The sequence below is a fragment of the Somniosus microcephalus genome, chromosome 30 (genome assembly GCF_052327205.1).
Source record: "Somniosus microcephalus isolate GS21.2 chromosome 30, FLI_Smic_1.0, whole genome shotgun sequence".
NCBI lineage: Eukaryota > Metazoa > Chordata > Chondrichthyes > Squaliformes > Somniosidae > Somniosus > Somniosus microcephalus.
In genome coordinates this window covers 15,310,802-15,333,504 of record NC_141016.1, presented here as the reverse complement: position 1 = coordinate 15,333,504, position 22,703 = coordinate 15,310,802, and the positions used below count along the sequence as shown (strand labels likewise).

Below are 22,703 nucleotides of genomic sequence, written 5' to 3'. Positions count from 1 at the left end.
ACGGAATTGAGGGCAAATTATTGACCTGGTTTAGAAATTGGCTGAGCGGCAGGAGATAGAGTAGGGATAATGGATAGGTACACAAATTGGCAGAATGTCATAGAGTCATAGAGTTTTACAGCACAGAAAGAGGCCCTTCGGCCCATCGTGTCTGCGCCGCCCATCCATCCCTGTCCAGTCTAATCCCATTTTCCAGCATTTGGTCCATAGCCTTGTATGCAATGGCATTCCAAGTGCTCATCCAATGTGACTAGTGGTGTCCCACAGGGATCTGTCTTGGAGCCTGAACTATTCACAATATTTATTAACGACTTAAATGATGGTATAGAAAGTCATATATCCAAATTTGCCAATGACACATAGATAAGTATTGTAGGCAGTGTAGTTAGATGAAAGCATAAAATTACAAAGGGATATTAATAGATTAAGTGAATGGGCAAAACTGTGGCAAATGGATTTCAATGTAAGCAAATGTGAGGTCATGCACTTTAGACCTAAAAATGATAGAACAGGGTACTTTCTAAATGGTAAAAAGCTAAAAACAGTGGATGTCCAGGTACATAGATCATTAAAATGCCATGAACAAGTACAAAAAAATAATCAAAAAGGCTAATTGGATGCTGGCCTTTATATCTGGAGGACAAGAGTACAGGGGGGTAGAAGTTATGCTGCAGATATACAAAACCCTGGTTAGACCACACCTGGAGTACTGTGAGCAGTTCTGGGCACCACAGCTTAGTGCCGGGTTTGAGGTCCTGGTCTTCAAACACTCTCTTCCTCAGGCGACCGAAGGCTGCACTGGCACACTGAAGGCGGTGTTGGACTTCATCATCAACATCTGCCCTTGTTGACAGTAGGCTCCCGAGGTATGGAAAGTGGTCCACTCTCCCACCGCCTTTCTTGTTAAAATCACTGGCCTCCTCCACTCATCACCTTGGTCTTTTCAAAGCTGCCATACATCATGTGAAATGTGGATAAGATGTTCATTGTGCGGTAAGTATTGATGTCAAGGAAAGGGTCCAATCTCATTTTTTTTACAAGATGGAAAAAAGTGTATAAAGACATAAATGTAAAATAAGTGCTCAGCAATCTGGGATGTACCCAAGTCTAACCAACTAAAAGCAAAAAAACAATTGTTAATGTGTGGGATTTTATTTGGGGGGGGGGGGGGGGGGGCAGAAAAAGATAGAGACTTAAAAAATGACAGGAGTCGCTCACTGAGCCAGCAAGGGTGATAGTTTGAAACTCCTGTATTAAGGGAATAAACTGAATAAGGCTCAAACCAACTGGATCGATGGCAACCCATTTCTTGAAGTGCAAAACAGAAGCAAAATTACATGAGAATTCAGTATGTACAGAAAGCTTACTGCTCCATGTAAGTGGACAAACATGTCAATCAATGTCATTGTCCATGGTGGTGCCAGGCCAGAGAAACACAGACTGCACCACTGCCTCAAGCAGCTTCTGTCAATTTTAGACTCCTCCAGGTGTACAAGGACCTCAGCTGGGCCTGAATGTTAGGCGTGTAGACACAACAGTCTCTGATTCAAGAAAGTCGAATCCTCTCTTTCGTGGTTTCTGCAGGCCCTGCTTTAACGAGCATTCTTTGCCTTTTTCTTCCCCGTGTACGTGAAATGCTTCAGTGGATTCTGTTTTGCTTTTGGCTAGAAAGAAAAACAATACAGATCTTCCATAACGCCAACAGCACAATCCACCTTCTTTTCATTTGTATCCTCACATTGCAGTGGGATAAACCCAGATTTACCAACAGCTAGTAACATTCATCGACACGGTAAGCATCTAACGAGAAAGGAAGGATCCCATGAACTACAGCCATTGCTACTATGAGATAACTGGAACATTAATTACTAGCCATTTGTGACTAATTATTCTTGGTCACAAATGGATGGCTTACCAAATGCATTAAGAATACATCTCATTTGAAAATTAAAGCCAACACGACTAGGGCGGGAAAGTGGAGTTAATGTAGTTCAGCCATGATCTTATTGAATGGCAGAAAAACTCGAGGGGCTGTAAGACCTACTCCTGCTCCTACTTCTTATGTTCATATCGTCTTCATTCACCTCATTCATCAGCACCTAAGTAAACCTCATCCCTTACCTACTTAAAGGCAACAAATGAAACGTTCCAGGCAGATAATCTCTCCACTTACTTGGATGAGCGCAGCTCCAACAACACTCAAGAAGCTCAACACCATCCAGGACAAAGCATCCTACTTGATTGGCTCCCCATCCACCACCTTAAACATTCACTCCTTCCACCACTCGGGTACCGTGGCTGCAGTGTTGCACTGCAGCAACTCACACCAGACCGTTCAAAGTGGAGGAGAAGCATCAGGGAAGGTGCCGAACACCTCAAGTCTCTTCGCCGGGAGCAAGAAGAAACCAAGCGTAAACAGTCAACCCAAGCACCCCACCCACCCGCCCCTTCAACCACCGTCTGCCCCACCTGTGACAGAGACTGCAGGTCCCGCATTGGACTCATCAGTCACCCGAGAACTCATTTTTAATGTGGAAGCAAGTCGTCCTCGGTTCTGAGGGACTGTCTAAGAAAAGAGCAACTCGCCAAGGTTTCTTCGGCAGCATCTCCCAAACCCACGACCTCTTCCACCTAGAAGGACAAGGGCAGCAGACACATGGGAACACCACCGGCTCCAAGTTCCCCTCCAAGTCACACACCATCCTGACTTGGAAGTATATCGCTGATCCTTCATCATCGCTGGGTCAAAATCCTGGCACTCCCTCCCTAACAGTACTGTGGGAGTACCCTCACCACACGGACTGCAGCAGTTCAAGGCAGCAGCTCACCACCACCTTCTCAAGGGCAACTAGGGATGGGCAATAAATGCTGGCCTTGCCAGCGACGCCCACATCCCATGAAATAATAATTTAAAAATCTACGCAGTCCACTTTCATACAGCACTGCCTCAACCAAAATCATGGAAAAATTTACTGTACCTCATCTTTAACAGACAGATGCTTTGAAAAGAATGCGTGGTGGATGGTAACCTGGGGAGTCCAACAGCTCCAACCTGTCTGAGCTTTGGGCCCTGACTTTCTTATCCAGGAAAATACCTCTTCATTAACATTGGATGCCCATACCTTTGTTTTTTGTGCTGGATAATGGATGCTCTTGCTCTCCACCTTTCTCTCCCCTACCCACACGCACACATTACCTGCATCAAGGATATGTAACAATGCCCAAAGAGCAATAAGCTATGTGGACAATACTGTGGGATAAATTCATAATGCAGCGTACTGTACTCACATCCAGCACACCTCAGTATTATAGGGGTCACTATTGAGTACGGTTTTGGTCTCCTTACCTAAGGACATACTTGCCTTAGAGGGAGTGCAATGAAGGTTCACTAGACTGACTTCTGGGATGAGGTGGTTGTCCTATGAGGAGAGATTGAGTTGGCCCAGCCTATAATTCCCTAGAGTTTAGAAGAATGAGAGGTGATCTCATTGAAACATTTAAAATTCTTAAGGAGCTTGACAGGGTAGATGCAGGGAGGATGTTTCCCCTGGCTGGGGAGTCTAGAACCAGGGGTCACAGTCTCAGAATAAGGGGTCGGCCATTTAGGACTGAGACGAGGAGAAATTTCTTCACTCAGAGTTGTGAATCTTTGGAATTCTCTACCCCAAAGGGCGGTGGAGGCTCAGTCATTGAGTATATTCAAGGCTGAGATCGATAGATTTTTGGACACTAAGGTAATCAAGGGAGATGGGGATTGTGCAGAAAGGCGTAGTTGAGGTCGAGGATCAGCCATGATCTTATTGAATGGCGGAGCAGGCTCAAGGGGCCGAATGGCCTACTCCGATTTCTTATGAGATGACGAGCCTGGCAGGACGTAGCAAAATGTTACAACAGCGGTGATGAGGAACGGAAGAACTTTTTGCCCAGTAAGCACGTTCCTTGGAGACCAGTAAATGCGTAAACTATTCATTTAGTGCAGCTGTACAATGCTGATGACTTGAGTGGGTATAAAAGGACATGGGCTCCAGAGTAACAGTAGGTCAATAAACTTGTCTCTCAGGTTCCCCCTGCATTCACGTACCTTAATTTTTTTGTGGGTGTTGGGTTCCATCCATCTCCTACTCCTCCTCCGCTTACTGATGAAGGGATTAGCGATCCCTCGCATCGTTCGGGGAACTGGCAGGATTAAAATGAGAGTCACTTAACATTTTTGACTACTAAAATCAGACAAACCCATTTAAATTAAAACATTACTGTTCCAGATTCACTGTAATGAGGCACAAACAGATGGAGGTAGTAACTGATCGATGATGGATATTAGGTGGCAGCCGTTAGTCAGAGTGTAGCACTCTCGGCAGGTCAGAAAAATCGTGGCTTCAAGTCCCGCTCCAGAGATTTGAGAATATAATCTAAGATGACACTTCACTGCAGTAATGAGGGAGTGCCACATTGGCCCTGTCTGAAAGGAAAGGGAAGGGAAGGGAGGGAGGGAGGTGGGGTCTTTTGCATCCACCTGAGTGAGCAGACAGGGCCTCAGTTCAACTGCACAAAATATTCTAGGCTGACACTCCCAGTGCAGTAGAGGGAGTGCTGCATTGTCGGAGGTGCCGTCTTTCGGATGAGACGTTAAACCTTCCCTCCCCTGCCTCCCTTCCTCCTTGCCTTGTCCGTCTGCTGTCTTGTCGGGTGAACGTACAAGACCCCACGGGCACTATTTCGAAGAGGAGCAGGGGAGTTCTCCCCGGTGTCCTGGGGCCAATATTTATCCCTCAATCAACATCAGCAAAACAGATGATCTGGTCATTATCACATTGCTGTTTGTGGGAGCTTGCCGTGCACAAATTGGCTGCAGCGTTTCCTACATTACAACAGTGACTGCATTTCAAAAGTACCTCATTGGCTGTAAAGCGCTTTGGGACGTCCGGTGGTCGTGAAAGGTGCTATATAAATGCAAGTCTTTCTTTTAACTGCAGAATTACTCTCAATTTGTTAGAGTCGGTGTAGTGCCTAGGATGTGTGGCAATGATAAAATACTCAGGAAACATAAAACATTATCTCTGCTTCTCCTGACCCTGAATTCTGTCTCCTTTTTATTTTAAGTTGATCTTTACTTTATTCCTAAAGAGCATACTGCATCAGCTTTCCTTTTACACATGTTTGTCACATTGTCCAGTCTCGTGGCGGAGCTGATTTTGTACAAAATTGGACTTGGACTGGTAGAGAATCGTCTGCTAAGACCATGATTTCTAACAAATTGAGAGTCATGTCCTTGTAGACTCAGTTGGTCTTTGAAGTGACCGGATCAATTCCCAGGCTATTGAAGTGTGACAATGGGCACTCTGGCCAATTGACAAGATGACTCGGCACCAGTACAGGAAGTGGATTTTGTGATACAAGTTATCTCATCGACAGTTTTCCACTGTGTGATGCTGGTGCACCCAGGACCACAAACCTGGGGTCCCCCATACCCAGGATTTAATAGATGAAAAATCACAGGCGGGGGAGTGCGTAATTTCACAATCACTGCCTCCAGCATGGGCTGTAGTTGCTGGGTTTATCCTTACACCCTTGCTTTTTGTGGTATATATCGATGATTTACACTTGAATGTAGGGGGTATGATTAAGAAGTTTGCAGATGATACTAAAATCGGCTGTGTGGTTGATAATGAAGAAGAAAGCTGTAGACTGCAGGAGGATATCAATGAACTGGTCAGGTGGGCAGAACAGTGGCAAATGGAATTCAATCCGGAGAAGTGTGAAGTAATGCATTTGGGGAGGGCTAACAAGGCAAGGGAATACACATTAAATGGTAGGACATTGAGAAGTGTCGAGGAACAAAGGGACCTTGGAGCACATGTCCACAGATCCCTGAAGGTAGCAGGCCAAGTAGATAAGGTGGTTAAGAAGGCATTCGGGATAGTTGCCTTTATTAGCCGAGGCATAGACTACAAGAGCAGGGGGGTTATGCTTGAACTGTATAAAACACTAGTTAGGTCACAGCTAGAATACTGCGTGCAGTTCTGGTCACCACATTACAGGAAAGATGTGATTGCACTAGAGAGGGTACAGAGGAGATTTACGAGGATATTGCCTGGGCTGGGGAATTTTAGCTATGAGGAGGCTGAGGGGAGACCTTATTGAGGTGTATAAAATGATGAGGGGCCTAGACAGAGTGGACAGGAACAACCTATTTCCCTTAGCAGAGCGGTCAACAACCAGGGGGCATAGATTTTAAGTAATTGGTAGGAGGTTTAGAGGGGATTTGAGGGAAAATTTCTTCACCCAGAGGGTGGTGGGGGTCTGGAACTCACTGCCTGAAAGGGTGGTAGAGGCTGAAACCCTCACCACATTTAAAAAGCGCTTGGATGTACACTTGAAGTGCCGTAACCTACAGGGCTACGGACCAAGAGCTGGAAAGTGGGATTAGGCTGGAGAGCTCTTTGTTGGCCGGCGTGGACACGATGGGCCAAAATGGCCTCCTTCCGTGCTGTAAATTTCGATGATTCTATGATAAACCCAGCAACTACAGGCCAGTCAGTTTAACCTCAGTAGTGGGGAAGCTTTTAAAAACGATAATCAGGGACAAAATTAAAAATCACTTGGACAAGTGTGGATTAATTAAGAAAAGCCAAACATGATTTTCCTTTAGCAAATCCATGCTAAGTAATTTGATTGAGTTTTTTGATGAGGTAACAGAGAGGGTTGATGAGGCCGATGCGGTTGATGTGGTGTACATGGACTTCCAAAAGGCGTTTGATAAAGTGCCACATAATAGGCTTGCCAGCAAAGTTGAAGCCAATGGAATAAAAGGGACAGTGGCAGCTAAGTGACAGGAAACAGAGAGTAGTGGTGAACTGTTGTTTTTCAGACTGGAGGAAGGAATACAGTGGTGTTTCCCAGGGGTTGGTACGAGGACCACTGCTTTTCTTGATATATATTAATGACTTGGACTTGGGTGTACATGGTACAATTTCAAAATTTGCAGATGACACAAAACTTGGAAGTATAGTGAACAGTGAGGAGGTTAGTGATATACTTCAAGAAGACATAAACAGGCTGATGAAATGGGCGGACACGTGGCAGATGAAATTTAATGCAGAAAAGTGCGAAGTGATACATTTTGGTAGGAAGAACGAGGAGAGGCAATATAAACTAAAGGGTACAATCCTAAAGTGGGTGCATGAACAGTGAGACCTGGGGGTATATGAGCACAGATTGTTGAAGGTGGCAGGGCAGGTTGAGAAAGCAGTTAAAAAAGCATGTGGGATACTGGGCTTCATAAATAGAGGCATAGAGTCCAAAAGCAAGGAAGTTATGATGAACCTTTATAAAACACGGGTTCGGCCTCGACTGGAGTGCTGTGTCCAATTCTGGGCACCGCACTTTAGGAAGGATGTGAAGGCCTTAGAGAAGGTGCAGAAAAGATTTACGAGAATGATTCCAGGGATGAGGGACTTCAGTTACGTGGATAGACTGGAGAAGCTAGGGTTGTTCTCCTTGGAGCAGAGAAGGTTGAGAGGAGATTTGATAGAGGTGTTCAAAATCATGATGGGGTCTAGACAGAGTAGATAGAGAGAAACTGTTCCCAATGGCAGATGGGTCAAGAACAAGAGGACACAGATTTAAGGGGATGGGCAAAAGAACCAAAGGCAACATGAGGAAATACTTTTTACGCAGCGAGTGGTTAGGATCTGGAATGCACTTATTGAAAGATTGGTGGAGGCAGATTCAATCGTGGCTTTCAAAAGGGAATTGGATAAGTACCTGAAGGGGGAAAAAAAAATGCAGGGCTACGCGGAAAGGGTGGGGGAGTGGGACTAACTGAAGTGCTCTTGCAGAGAGCAAGTACGGGCTCGACGGGCCGAATGGCCGCCTCCTGTGCTGTAACCATTCTATGATTCTATCAGAGAGGTGGAAAATTTTCCCTTAAATGTTCTCATACTCCCATCGGTGGTAGCAGTCTGTACACTACAGCTCCCGCATCCTCATTCCAGTGCACAGGATTGGTAGATGGGGTCTGTACCAACGTTCCCTTTAAGCTGCGTGGCTGTGCAGCACTCTGAACCCTCCCGCGCAGCCGGCTCACCGGCTTTTCAATAGGGAAAAAACGCGCACGCGTGGTATTTTGAAAGGGCCGCGGACCCCCCAAAAAAAATTAAAGGTAACTTTGGTCTGCACACTGCATGCCTTCCTTCCACACCCCAACCAGTTCTGTATCCTGCAGTGAAAATGTCTTTACTCTCGCGGAGTGCACACCCTGCAGGGCTGGGTGCCTTTACTCCAGTGTGGGTCACTGGCCAGGTTACTCACTCAGGTAATCGGGTACGTTCTTCAGATGCGGCTTCACAATCGCCGGGTGCAGAGGTTTATCATGTCGCAACAACTGAAAGTCTCGAGGATTGTCCTCAAAGTAGGTCTAACAAAAAAAAACAAACACAAAGTTCACTGAAAAACATTACTTAAAACATAGTTTAATAAAAAAAATTCCATATTGCCCCCAAACTTCAGTTTTCCTATAGCCTTCTTCTCCAATCTGATGCAGACTACTACAGGAAACTTTGGTTTATCCGGAGGTTGTACGTCCGGAATACTCGATCTAACGGCAAAAATCAGGAGCCGTTTTCTATAAGTTTTTTTTAGTTCTCGTTTTTTTTTTCTCCCAGTCAGGCACTGCAAGGTCTGTAGCTATAGCAACAGCTTCAGCTACAGACGCTTGCAGCTGCAGCCGACTCTTTAGAAGCTGTTGCTAAGCAACAGTGTTTGTTGTCAGATACGGAGATGAAAACCTCCGTATGCTTCAACATTAACTTTGTATGTCCGGCAGTTTTGATAGATCGGCAACACGCCGGTCCCGTCGGTGCCGGATATCACAAAGTTTCCTGTAGTTCACTAATTTCATTGCAATAGAAGATCAAGTGAGCTCCACGGTTTCTCACCTTCAATCTCTCCGAGTTGAGCAGCTCCTGTTTGATTTCTTTCAGCCGAGCCTCTTTAATCGATTGTTTTGTAACTGAACGCATGGCATCCTGGGAAGAGATATAAATATATTAACACTAACAGCATGGGCAAACACGTGAGCCCCGTCCAAACCTCAACATGGATAGCAGAACCTTCCTTCGAAGAAGGGCAGGGGAGTTCTCCCCGGTGTCCTGGGGCCAATGTTTATCCCTCAACCATCACTAAAACAGATTGTCTGGTCATTAACACACTGCAGTTTGTGGGAGCTTGCTGTGCGCAAACTGGCTGCCGCATTTCCGACATTACAACAGTGACTACCCTTCACTGTTGTAATGTCGGAAGGAGGCATGCCAACGCCTGTTCTTCCTCAGGAGACTGAAGAAATTTGGAATGGCCCCCCAGATTCTCACCAACTTCTACCGGTGCACCATCGAGAGTATCCTGTCCGGCTGCATCACTACCTGGTATGGCAACTGCACCGCCACAGACCGCAAGGCTCTACAGATGGTGGTGAAAGCTGCACAACATACTATAGGAATTAAACTACCTGCTGTGCAGGATATCTACCCCGAGAGGTGCCGGGGGAAGGCACTGAGAATCATCAAAGACGCGAGCCACCCCAGCCACAACCTCTTCGCCCTGCTCCCGTCCGGTAAGAGATACCGAAGCATACGGTCTCGTACCAGCAGGTTTCGAAACAGCTTCTACCCCCAGGCCATAAGACTCATGAACGTATAATTTATTATTTATTACTGTTGTTTTATTTATTATTACTGTATTTCTATTAGTATTTTTATCTTTGTTATGCCATATTTATTGCAATGTTGGGAGGACTCGTAAAAATCAACATTTCATTGTGCAGTACACACATCTGCTGCATATATGACAAATAAAATTGAATTGAAAAAAAAAGTACTTCATTGGCTGTAAAGCGTCCTGAGGTGGTGAAAGGCGCTATAGAAATACAAGTCTTTCTTTCTTTTCCTTAGATGGAACATGAATGGGACTAAACGAGCTGAATGAAGAGCTGCCCTTTTACATCCACCAACTCTGCAGAAATTTCTGAAACTGGTCTCCACCCTGTGGTATCGATTGTCAATGAGCCACAGTCTAGAGTGATGGCGGTACCCAGCACTCACTATTTGCTGCATGGGTTATCGCTGCCTTTCAGAACACATGAGCAGCACATCCATTCCTCAGATCGCAACGGGAACCAGCAAGTCCCACTCCCTCCGTGACCGCCATACCTTACACCTGTAGCGGAAGCCCTCGATCTCCTCGATGCGGAACAGGTAGGGTTTCAAAGCACATTCCAAGTTCTCTGTCAATGCAAAATATTGAACATTAAAGCTCTTATTGGACGTTGTTCGCAGATCACAGACACTCTGTTACTGGATAGTGTGAGAGAAGCCTTTCTCCACGATGGGGGGGAAACACTGGTGTGGGGGGGGTTCAACAGCGGAAGCAGCGACGATGGCGGCATCTGCGGTAGGACTCGTACTGGAGTTCTCTGCATGATGATGTCTTGTTCTTCTGCTACCATCCAGGCACAAGTGTAGGAAATAGGTTTTTAACCCACCAGGATAACAGAAGGAAAATCGTGCCACAGTCCCCCAACCCCACTTACTTCCAGCAAATGAGAGAGGCTGACCAGATAGATACACTTCACAGGAACACAGACAACAACTGGTAAGGTCAAAGTTCTCTTCAATGCTGAAAATGGCTACAATATGAGTTGTCACTGGCCCATTGTCAAGCATATATTGCCTTAGTGCAATCGCACCTGGAGTACGGTGCACAGTTTGGTCTCCTTACCTAAGGAAGGATAGACTTGCTTTAGCAGGAGTGCAATAAATGTTCACCAGACTGATTCTTGTGATGGGGGGGATTGTCCTATGAGGAGAGATCGAGTTGACTAGGCCTATATTCCCTAGAGTTTAGCAGAATCAGAGGTGATCTCACTGACACGTATAAAATTCTTAAGAGGCTTGACAGAGTAGTTGCTGGGAGGATGTTTCCCCTGGCTATGGAGTCTAGAACCAGGGGTCACAGTCTCAGAATAAGGGGTCGACCATTTAGGACTGAGATGAGGAGAAATTTCTTCACTCAGAGGGTGGTGAATCTTTGGAATTCTCTACCCCAGAGGGCTGTGGAGGCTCAGTCGTTGAGTATATTCAAGACAGAGGTCGATAGATGTTTGGACACTAAGGGAATCAAGGGATATGGAGATTGTGCGGGAAGGTGGAGTTGAGGTAGAAAATCAGCCATGATCTTATTGAATGGCGGGGCAGGCTCGAAGGGCCTACTTCCACTCCTATTTCTTATGTTCTTTTAAGTATAAATCATGGAAATGAGGAAAGTACTCTCAGTTGTGAACTGACGCAAGCACTGCTCTTAACTTGTGATCATTCTCCTTTGCACGGGGATTCAACACCACTTGAAATGCAAAATGGCTCTCAAGCTGATTTTCCGTGAGCATTGACTGTACCTGACACTTCTCCCCACCCACTCTGTGAGGGAGATCCAGTTTCTGGTCCGCCCTGTCACCTGGACGTCAGTGGTCGTGAGTGACGAAAGCTTGGCGCAGGGGAACTCCAAGCACAAATTTACGTGACGCCATTCTGCTCCGCCAACTAGCAGAACCAGAGCGCGGCCAAACAGCGCACCCACCGTCTCAAGGCAGCAGCACGGAGCAGACAGGGTAAATAAACGTTACTTGTACCAACCTCCAGTTAGCGCCTCCTCCACATGCTGTAGCAGCGGCAATTCTGCGCAAGACACAAATGTCAACGCTGTGCCCTGGTTATCTACACGGGCCGTCCTGTGGGAACAGGTGGAATTTGAATGTTTTAAGAGATACAACTCATTGTCAATCTCAGCATCAACAACTACTTATATTCATATACTGTACCGCCTTTAACGTAATAAAGCGCTTCACAGGAGCGTTATCAAAAAAAAAATGACACCGAGCCACATAAGGAGATGTTAGAAACATAGAAGATAGGAGCAGGAGTAGGCCATTCGGCCCCTCGAGCCTGCTCCGTCATTCAATGCGATCATGGCTGATCATCCAAATTCAGTACCCTGTCCCTGCTTTCTCCCCATACCCCTTGATCCCTTTAGCCTTGAGAAATATATCCAACTCCTTCTTGAATATACTTAATGAATTGGCCTCAACTGCCTTCTGTGGTAGAGAATTCCACAGGTTCACCACTCTCTGGGTGAAGAAATTCCTCATTTCTGTCCTAAATGGCCTACCCCTTATCCTTAGACTGTGACCCCTGGTTCTGGACTCCCCGACCATCAGGAACATCCTTCCAGCATCTAGTCTGTCTAGTCCTGTTAGAATTTTATAAGTTTCGACGAGATCCCCTCTCATTCTTCTAAACTCCAGCGAGTACAAGCCCAATCGACCCAATCTCTCCTCATACGTCATTCCTGCCATCCCAGGTATCAGTCTGGTGAATCTTCGCTGATCTCCTTCCATGGCAAGAACATCCTTCCTCAGATAAGGCGATCAAAACTGATGACCAAAAGCTGAGGTAGGTTTTAAAGATCGTCTTAAAGGAGGAGAGGGAATCGGAGAGGCGGAGGGATTTAGGGAGGGAATTCCAGAGCTTAGGACCAAGGCAGCTGAAGGTACGGCCGCCAATGGTGGAGCATTTAAAATCGGGGATGTTCAAAAGGCCAGAATAGGTGGAACGCAGATGTCTCGGGGGGGGTTGTGGGGCCGGAGGAGATTACAGAGATAAGGAGGGGCGAGGCCATGGAGGAATTTGAAAACAAGGATGAGAATTTTAAAATCTGTAAAAAAAAATAAAAAACAAACACCACCAACTTGACAGATACTTCCTCATCGGTCAGCAGCATTGTGGAGGCCCGTGTCAGTGATAAATACCTGGCAGTTGCACAACTGGGATTTAGCGGTACATGGGACAGTCACACAAGGCCAGAGCAGGAAAGACACGAGGCTGGCAGAGAATGGGAACGATACTTGGTGTGAAGTGCACATTGCGGCTCACCTGCCAACGCGATGTATGTACGACTCCACTGTGAGTGGGAAGTCAAAGTTAACGACATTCGACACGTTCTGGAAATCGATCCCTCGCGAGACCCCGTATTCATTATCCTTCGTTCTGAAACAGGAGGAGAGTGGCCTTGGTAAGTAGGAACACGAGAGACTGCTCTATCCATGGTGTGGAGATGCCGGAGTTGGACTGGGGTGGACAAATGTAAGAAGTCACACAACACCAGGTTATAGACGAGGAGGAACGCGATGGACACCTACAGACACTGAAAGACGCCCTTGTAAGAACGGGATATGACGCTCGACTCGTCGATCGACAGTTCCGACGGGCCACAGCGAAAAATCGCATAGACCTCCTCAGAAGACAAACACGGGACACAACCAACAGAGTACCCTTCGTCGTCCAGTACTTCCCCGGAGCGGAGAAACTACGCCATGTTCTTCGCAGCCTTCAACATGTCATCGATGACGACGAACACCTCGCTAAGGCCATCCCCACGCCTCCACTACTCGCTTTCAAACAGCCGCCTAACCTCAAACAGACCATCGTTCGCAGCAAATTACCCAGCTTTCAGGAGAACAGCGACCTCGACACCACACAACCCTGCCACAGCAACCTCTGCAAGACATGCCAGATCATCAACACAGATACCATCATCACACGTGAGGACACCACCCACCAGGTACATGGTACATACTCATGTGACTCAGCCAACATTGTCTACCTCATACGTTGCAGGAAAGGATGCCCCGGAGCATGGTACATCGGCGAGACCATGCAGACACTGCGACAACGGATGAACGGACACCGCGCAACAATCGCCAGGCAGGAGTGTTCCCTCCCAGTCGGGGAACACTTCAGCAGTCAAGGACATTCAGCCTCCGATCTTCGGGTAAGCATTCTCCAAGGTGGCCTTCGAGACACACGACAACGCAAAATCGTCGAGCAGAAACTGATAGCCAAGTTCCGCACCCATGAGGACGGCCTCAACCGAGATCTTGGGTTCATGTCACGCTACATGTAACCCCACCTGATGCAGGGTCATCCAGACTCAAGTCGACATTGGCTTGTTCGCTCTACACAGATGCGGCCGGACCTGCTGTGATTTCCAGCCAAAAAAAATGTTTTTTGTCTGTTTTTTTGTTTTTCATACAGACCCCAGCATCTGCAATATTTGACCCCTTGTGACCCCACCTCATTGTTCTTTGATGTAATGTTTCCCTGACTGACCTGTTTGGACACCATTCACACCTTTGACTGCTGTGATTATCTCTCTGCCGAGGTGTGATAAATGGCAGTTGGAAAGGTTACCTGTAAACATCTGACATGATTCTCTGACTATATAAGCTGTGTCTTTATGCATTTCTCCACTTCACCTGAAGAAGGAGCAGCGCTCCGAAAGCTTGTGATTTCAAATAAAGCTGTTGGACTATAACCTGGTGTTGTGTGACTTCTTACATTTGCTCTATCCAGGGAGACACAATGAACTAACCACCACCTCTGGGACAGAGCTGAAGGGGCTTTTATTTATATATAATGGAATCGTGGACTACAGAATGCAATTCCCAATCATTTACAGGGAAGTCTTTTTTTATCCGGCACCGACGGGACCGGCGTGGTGCCGGTTTATCAAAAAGTCCGGATTACAGAGAGGTATAATTAAAAGGTACGAGAGCTAGGCTTCCCTGTTGCTTAGCAACAGGTGCAGGAACGCCGGCCACAAGATCTAGGCGTCCCTGTTGCTTAGCAACAGATGCAGGAACCCCGGTTACACGGCCACAGATCCAGGAACGGCCACTAATATGAAGTAAAAACTTACCTGAACCTACTCCTGAATTTTGCCGGTTAACAGAGATTTCCGGTTATTTAGGAGCTGGTAAATCGAGAGTTTCCTGTATTTCCTTTGGGCTTTATACAAAGCATACTGGCATGGTAAGACGAGGGTCAGCCAGACATTATGTGATGGTGTTGGAAAGAAAGGAAAATCCTCTACCATTACAACAGAGGCTACACTTTAAAAGCACTTCATTGGCTGTAAAGCGCTTTGGGACGTCCTGAGCTGGTGAAAGGCACTATAGAAATGCAAGTCTTTCTTTCTTGATTAACCAAAGGGCCTGGCACTCGAAATGCTGGAATTAGCTGCAACTATCCAACCCAGTGCTTAGAGCCAACACATGCCCTGAAGATGCACAGTCTCGTGCGATCCCGGGCGATCACCAGGCTGCAGCCCTGATTGGGGGAGAAAAATCCTGCTCGACAGCCACAAACTTCCCAGCAAATTGGAACAACAAAGCCGGCACAAATCCAGGGTTCACAGAAACAATTTCAGGTCATTTGGAAGTTGTAATCCGCACAGAAAAGCACCAGATCTCTAACTATTACAATATTAATAATGTTTACTTTGCTCCTTTGCTGGGTTGTTTCTTCTTCTTCTTCTCCCTCGCTGTACTGGTCGCATCCGTCAGAATATGCTCATCTGTGGCAATGATGTAATCATAGACACCCTGATTGAATTGACCAATGATGTGGCACCTGATGAAGAAAAACAGTAAATAAGAACATAACACAAGAAACAGGAGCAGGAGTTGGCCATTCGTCCCCTTGAGCCCGCTCCGTCATTCAATAAGATCATGGCTGATCTTCTACCTCAACTCCACCTTCCCGCACTATCCCCATATCCCTTGATTCCTTTAGTGCCCAAAAATCTATCGACCTCTGTCTTGAAAATACTCATCGACTGAGCATCCACAGCCCTCTGAGGTAGAAAATTCCAAAGAGTCACAACCCTCCGAGTGAAGACATTTCTCATCTCAGTCCTAACTGGCCGACCTTTTATTCCGAGGCTGTGACCCCTAATTCTAGACTCCCCAGCCAGGGGAAACAGCCTCTCAGCATCTACCCTGTCAAGCCCCTTAAGAATTTTATATGATCACCTCTCATTCTTCTAAACTCTAGGGAATATAGGGTCATCTACTCAATCTCTCCTCATAGGACAATCCCCCCCATTCCAGGAATCAGTCTAATGAATAAAGCACACTAGCAATCCAACTAATCTCTCCCCCACCCCACTGCTCTCCACATCACACCAGAGGCAAATCACCTTTCTCCCGCATCTACACCTCAAACCAAAGAGGCCACTGCAATCCCTCTTAATCCCACCACACATACAATGAACTCTCCCCTGTGGTGTCCGCACCTCACTAATATACAACCCGGAATTCTTGTGTTATCCACTAATCCGATCAAACGGCGTAAAGTGGAGGTACTGGGATAGTCTTTCCTTTAAAGCCGGTTTCTTTTTACACTTCAGAAGTATATTTCAATGCATGCAAGTGTTTTTATCCATGTTGATACACTGGTAGGGGTGCTCGAGGGTGGGGGAGAATGAGATAAAGAGACACACACACAGACAAGAGACACACACAGAAAGAGAGAACGAAATGAAAGCGCAGCAGCACATTTATCCAAGAGATGCCCTACCTGGAGTGCACTGGTAACTCGGAGTTTAGGACGCACGCCGCGATGCTGAACTGCTCCAGGAAGAGCTTCAGACGGTAGCACCTGTCGATGGAATTCACAAAAATGATGGTCTTGCCGCGGACAAGGGAGAGCTTGAGCAGCGTGTAAACCAGCAAGAACTTCTCCTCCTCCTCGCATTTAATGTGGTACTGGGTCAGCTGGGAGCTGTCTGGAAGCTGGGACTCCTGCAGCTTCAGAATCACCTGGAGGGGTAAAGGAGACCAGGTTACAGGGCGGCACCGAGATACAGAGCCGGGCGCACAGCGCGCAGGCTGTGTTTGTCAATGCCCGAAGAAAGGTGACAAAAATGAAGCACTTTTATCTAGTTTTAGCTTGGCAGTGTTTCTCTTAATTCATTCACAATACACAAGGAGTTAAAAACTAGCTGTATTCAGAATACAATACCCACTAAACTGCTCACGGATTTCTACAATTGGAATATTGAGACACACATTGCACAATCTACCCGACAGAAAAAGAACTTGTATTTATATAGCACCTTTCCCATCCTCAGGGCATCCCAAAGCGTCTCGCAAAGTGTAATCAATGTTGTCTTTTTTTGTAATTTTTTTTTGGGGGCACGCGGCCCATTCAAAAGTCCGTGCATGCGTGGTTTTATCCAATTTAAAAGCCAGCTCACCAGCTGCGCGGGACCCCGGACGCTGCGCAGCTTAAAGGAATCATTCAGTGTCATCGCCGTTGTTTTGTATTGAACATGGCAGCCAATTTGCACACACTAGGGCCCACGAACAGCACGGAGATGAAAGACTGGCTAACCAGTTTAGGTTCATTTCTTTCATTCTGCCAGCGCATTTCACACTTCATCTAGAGCCATCCTTTGTCTATTTACTTGTCCTATTACCATCTCGTCTCTTGCCTTGAATATCTCCTCACCTCTCACAGACCTTCCCTTTCGTTCTGTCACCCCCTCCTCCATTTCCCAGCCCCCTAACTTGCTTCTTAATCTGTTTCATGTCCTGCTTTTTTTTTTCCTCAGTCCTGATGAAGGGTCTTCGACCTGAAACGTTAACTCGGTTTCCCTCTCCACGGATGTTGCCTGGCCTGCTGAGTTTTTCCAGTGTTTTCTGTTGTTATTTCAGTTTAGGTTCACGTTGGTTGAGGGAGAAATGTTGGCCAGAACACCAGGAGAACCCCCTGTTGTTCTTTGAAAAAGTCCAATAGGATCTTTAACGTACGTCTGAACAGGCAGACGGGGGGGGGGGCCCTCAGTTTGACGCCTCATCTGAAGTACTGAGCACTGCCCTCAGTCTTGCACTGACGTGTTAGCCCAGAATATGCACTCAGGTCCTAGAGTGGGGATGGAACCCACAATTTTATGATTCAGTGGAGAGGGTGCGACCACTAAGCCAAGATCGACAGCGGGTTTTCTCCTGCAGGAGTCTTGAAAAGATTTCTTACCGGGTTGTGAAGCACCAGCTCCTTCAGCGCCTGAACATCCTCATTAAACGTGGCTGACATCAGGAACGCTTGATAAATCTTCGGGAGATGCCTGCGAGCAGATAGAATAAGCCCGATAGACATCACTTCATGTTTTATAGCATTGACCCCGAGGGATCTGAACCTTATACCTACTCCACAATATTGGTAATGCTTTGCACAATATAAAGCAAGAGAGAGGCCCTGTAGCGATCACGTTTGAGAATTGCACGCGCTCAGTTAGCAGACCAGAGTACAAATCTTGACTCCAATGGACGCCTGTACTAAGGCTTCTCCTGACAGTAAGTTTGCAGATTGTCTGGGGGAAGTGGCGACCCTCTTCCTGCACACGCACCGATCTAAATGGGTTGTCCAGGGAGCAGCACTGTGGGCAACAGTGTTTTCACTTGAGCATATTGGTGCGAATACACGGTAGGAAAAAAGCAATGGTCACAATGGCCCTTAACACAGTGTGATATGCTTCTTGTGCACTGCTCTTAAGCCAACACCTCGAATTGTTCCCACCAGTAACAGACCTGCAACCAGCAGTTCCGTTGAGAAATTCCCTCTCCAGACACAGCCCAAGTGTAGATGAGCCAAATGCTGTAACTGTACTGAGCGTTATTCACAGTTCAAGTGCTGATCATCTGTGGGGCCATCTCCCCACCCAGAATAGGATCAACGAAAAGTTCATAGAAAGTAATAGATATAGACAAACTAAAAGACAAAAATCTAATTTCAGGCAAACAGCTCTTCAACAAAATACAAAGGCAGGTGGAAACCCAACAACAACAACTTGTATTTATATAGCACCTTTAACGTAGTAAAACATCCCGAGGCGCTGCACAGGAGCGATTCTCAAACAAAATTTGACACCGAGCCATATGGGGATATATTAGGGCAGATGAGGGTTTTAAGGAGTGTCTTAAAGAAGGAGAGAGATGTAGAGAGGCGGAGAGGTTTAGGGAGGGAATTCCGGAGCTTGGGGCCCAGGCAGCTGAAGGCACGGCCGTCAATGGTCGAACGATTAAAATCGAGGATGCTCAAGATGCCAGAATTGGAGGAGCGCAGAGATCTCGGAGGGTTGTAGGGCTGGAGGAGGTTAGAGAGATAGGCAAATGGTATGTTGGCCTTCGTAGCAAGAGGGTTAGAGTACAGGAACAAGGATGTCTTGCTGCAGTTGTACAGGGCCTTGATGAGACCACACCTTGAGTATTGTGTGCAGTTTTGGTCGCCTTACCTGAGGAAGGACGTTCTTGCCATGGAGAGAGTGCAGCGAAGATTCACCAGGCTGATACCTGGGACGGCAGGAATGACGTATGAGGAGAGATTGTGTCGATTGGGCTTATACTCACTGGAATTTAGAAGATTGAGAGGGGATCTCATCGAAACCTATAAAATTCTGTCAGGCCTGGACAGACTAGATGCAGGAAGGATGTTTCTGATGGCCAGGGAGTCCAGAACCAGGGTTCATAGTCTAAGGATAAGGGGTAAGCCATTTAGGACTGAAATGAGGAGGAATTTCTTCACCCAGAGAGTGGTGAACCTGTGGAATTCTCTGCCACAGAGGGCGGTGGAGGCCAGTTCATTAAATATATTCAAGAGAGTTGGATATATTTCTTAAGGCTAAAGGGATCAAGGGATATGGGGAGAAGGCAGGGACAGGGTACTGAATTTGGATGATCAGCCATGATCTCATTAAATGGCGGCGCAGGCTCGAGGGGCCGAATGGCCTACTCCTGCTCCTATCTTCTATGATTCTATGAGGCCATGGAGGGATTTGAAAACAAGGAGGAGAATTTTAAAATCGAGGCGCTGCTTAACCGGGAGCCAGTGTAGGTCAGCGAGCACAGGGGTGAGGTGCGAACGGGACTTGGCGCGAGTTAGGATACAGGCAGCCGAGTTTTGGATGAGCTCAAGAAGAGTTTGAAGAAAGTCCTTACCCGAGCAAGTTCTTCAGATCATTTTCAAACCCGAACGAGAAGAGTAGATCAGCCTCATCGATCACGAGCATCTCCAGGGTGGTGCACAGGTTCAGGGTGTGCTGCTCCAAGTGCAGCAGAATACGGGAGGGTGTGCCGACTACAATGTCAGGCTTCTCCATTAATATGGGCCTGTAGGGGAGAGTCAGTACTGAGAGGGTGCATACAACGAGAGCCGAAAGAGAACAGTCCCCTCGAACACGCCCCTTGTAGTTCCGTACCTCTGTGCTGATATATCCACTTGCCCCGAGACATCAGCCACTCGAACATCCCGCGCACAACACGAGGCGAGCTGTTGGATCATCTGCTGCACTTGCCGGCCCAGCTCCTTCGTGGGAACCAGCACGAGGGCTCGTACTGCCTGCTCACAGACTGACTGAGGAGAGAGACAAAATGTGTTTTTTTTAAATTTAGCGTCATCACAGGCATCTCCTGCACTATCGGCTCCATCACCGGCCAGCAGCAGAAACGGACACGTTTCATCGGCACACTTGGTTCCTGCGCCGACTTCACTCGGGGGCTTCACCAACTCGTACAGCCTACACTGCTCTGCGGCAGCGAACACATTCAGTTGTACCTCCCCGAGCTGCGCACTGCCTAGGATGAGGAATTCATACTAAAGAGGAAGAATGGAGGTGTGCGCAACATCCAATGCTCGCTGCGCCAGGGAGGCATGGATCAGCGTTCTGGCAATCTCCACGGCAACTTGCTGATCTGGGTCAGGTGCTGCGGAGAGGCGGTGTCATTTCCAGAATGGGAAAAAGACTTACATTTCTACAGCACCTTTCACGACCACCGGACGTCGCAAAGCGCTTTACAGCCAATGAAGTACTTTTTTTTAAAGTGTAGTCACTGTTGTAATGTGGTAAACGCGGCAGCCAATTTGTGCACAGCAAGCTCCCACAAACACTAATTTGATAATGACCAGATAATCTGTTTTTGTTATGTTGATTGAGGGATGAATATTGGCCCAGGACACCGGGGAGAAATCCCCTGCTCTTCTTCGAAATAGTGCCATGGGATCTTTTACGTCCAGCTAAGAGCGTAGACGGGGCCTCGGTTTAACGTCTCATCTGAAAGACGGCACCTCTGACAGTGCAGCACCGCACTGGCGTGTCAGCCTAGCTTTATGTGCTCAAGTCCCTGGAGTGGATATCTCCTCGTGGCAGGAGATTTGGGGTGGGAGGGGGGAGGATCCAGTTGTTGTTGTCCCTGTAGGATCCAACAACGTAGGTAGAACTGGGAATGAGGTTCTGCTGAGAGAGTTTGAGGAGCTAGGGTCCAAGTTAAAAGGCAGAACCTCAAAAAGGCAATAATCTCTGGAATGTTACCTGAACCACACACAAATTGGCACAGAGACAAGCAGATCATCAGAGAGTTAAAGGAGGGAATCAAAATCTAATCTTGTTCTCAGGTGCAGTGTGCACCCCCATAATCCGGCCCCAGTGCCGGCATACATATGTGGAACCTGTCCCAATACTTCAAAATACTGATCCCAGAAATCACCCATTACATTCATAAACTTACAAAATCAAGACTGACTGACAACAAATAGAGCCGATGCAGGGCTTACCTTTTTGGTGTTGAGAAGATGCTCAATGATGGGAATAGCATATGCCGCTGTTTTTCCAGATCCCGTACGCGCCCTGGCCAGTACATCCTTTCCCTCCAGTGCCAGTGGAATAGATTTTTCCTGGATCAAGGTAGGCTGGGCCCAGCCAAGGTTAGCAATTGCCTAAGTAATTTGGGACATACATCTACTTTGTTAATCAAAATTTTAACAGCGTGAATATCCTGTCCTGTCCCGCCGGCCTCCACCCACACACACACGCTCTCCCTCTCTCCCCCCCCGCCAACCACGCACACCCTCACTCTTCTCTCCCCTGGATTTTGCACATGATTGTTGGGATTCCTCTCTCTCCCTCCTTCCCCCCACATCCCCAAAGACCCTCTCTCTCCCCCTCCCACCACCCCCCCACCCCCGAGATCCCTCTCTCTCCCCCCCCACCCCCCCGAGATCCCTCTCTCTCCCCCCCCGCGAGATCCCTCTCTCCTGCCCCCCCGAGATCCCCCCTCTCTCTCCCCCCCACCCCGAGATCCCTCTCCCCCCCCGAGATCCCTCTCCCCCACCCCGAGATCCCTCTCTCCCCCCCCCCCCCGAGATCCCTCTCTCCCCCCACCCCGAGATCCCTCTCTCTCCCACCCCCCGAGATCCCCCCCCCGAGATCCCTCTCTCCCCCCACCCCGAGATCCCTCTCTCTCTCTCCCCCCCAAGATCCCTCCCTCCCCCCCCCCGAGATCCCTCTCTCCCCCCCACGAGATCCCTCTCTCCCCCCCCCACGAGATCCCTCTCTCCCCCCCCCACGAGATCCCTCTCACCCCCCCCCCGAGGTCCCTCTCTCCACCCCCCCGAGATCCCCCCCTCCCCGAGATCCCTCCCCCCCCGAGATCCCTCTCCCCCCCCCCCGAGATCCCTCTCTCCCCCCCCGAGATCCCTCTCTCCCCCCAAGATCCCTCTCCCCACCCCCAAGATCCCTCTCCCCACCCCCAAGATCCCTCTCCCCCCCCCCCGAGATCCCTCTCCCGCCCCCCCCCCGAGATCCCTCTCCCCCCCACCCCCGACAACCCTCCCCCCCACCCCCCGAAATCCCTCTCTCCCACCACCCCCAAGATCCCTCTCCCCGCCGAGATCCCTCCACCCCCCGCCGAGATCCCTCTCTCCCCCCACCCCCCCCGAGATCCCTCTCCCTCCCCCCCAGAGATCCCTCTCCCTCCCCCC

At 48.0% G+C, this 22,703-nt stretch overlaps 1 protein-coding gene across 1 annotated transcript; it reads right to left on the bottom strand.

Annotated features, from left to right (window-relative positions):
* Window positions 1–1,232: 1,232 nt before the first annotated feature.
* ddx56 (DEAD (Asp-Glu-Ala-Asp) box helicase 56) lies at window positions 1,233–21,677 on the bottom strand. Its single transcript, XM_085971021.1, has 13 exons — window positions 21,498–21,677; window positions 20,146–20,300; window positions 19,886–20,056; window positions 17,925–18,015; window positions 16,467–16,708; window positions 15,387–15,518; window positions 12,981–13,094; window positions 11,685–11,779; window positions 10,206–10,279; window positions 8,937–9,026; window positions 8,311–8,416; window positions 4,082–4,176; window positions 1,233–1,664 (listed from the first exon to the last, which is right to left on the bottom strand). Exons 2-13 carry the CDS (start codon window positions 20,226–20,228, stop codon window positions 1,593–1,595), a joined length of 1,365 nt encoding a protein of 454 aa, XP_085827147.1. The 5' UTR covers window positions 20,229–20,300; window positions 21,498–21,677; the 3' UTR covers window positions 1,233–1,592.
* Window positions 21,678–22,703: the final 1,026 nt, after the last annotated feature.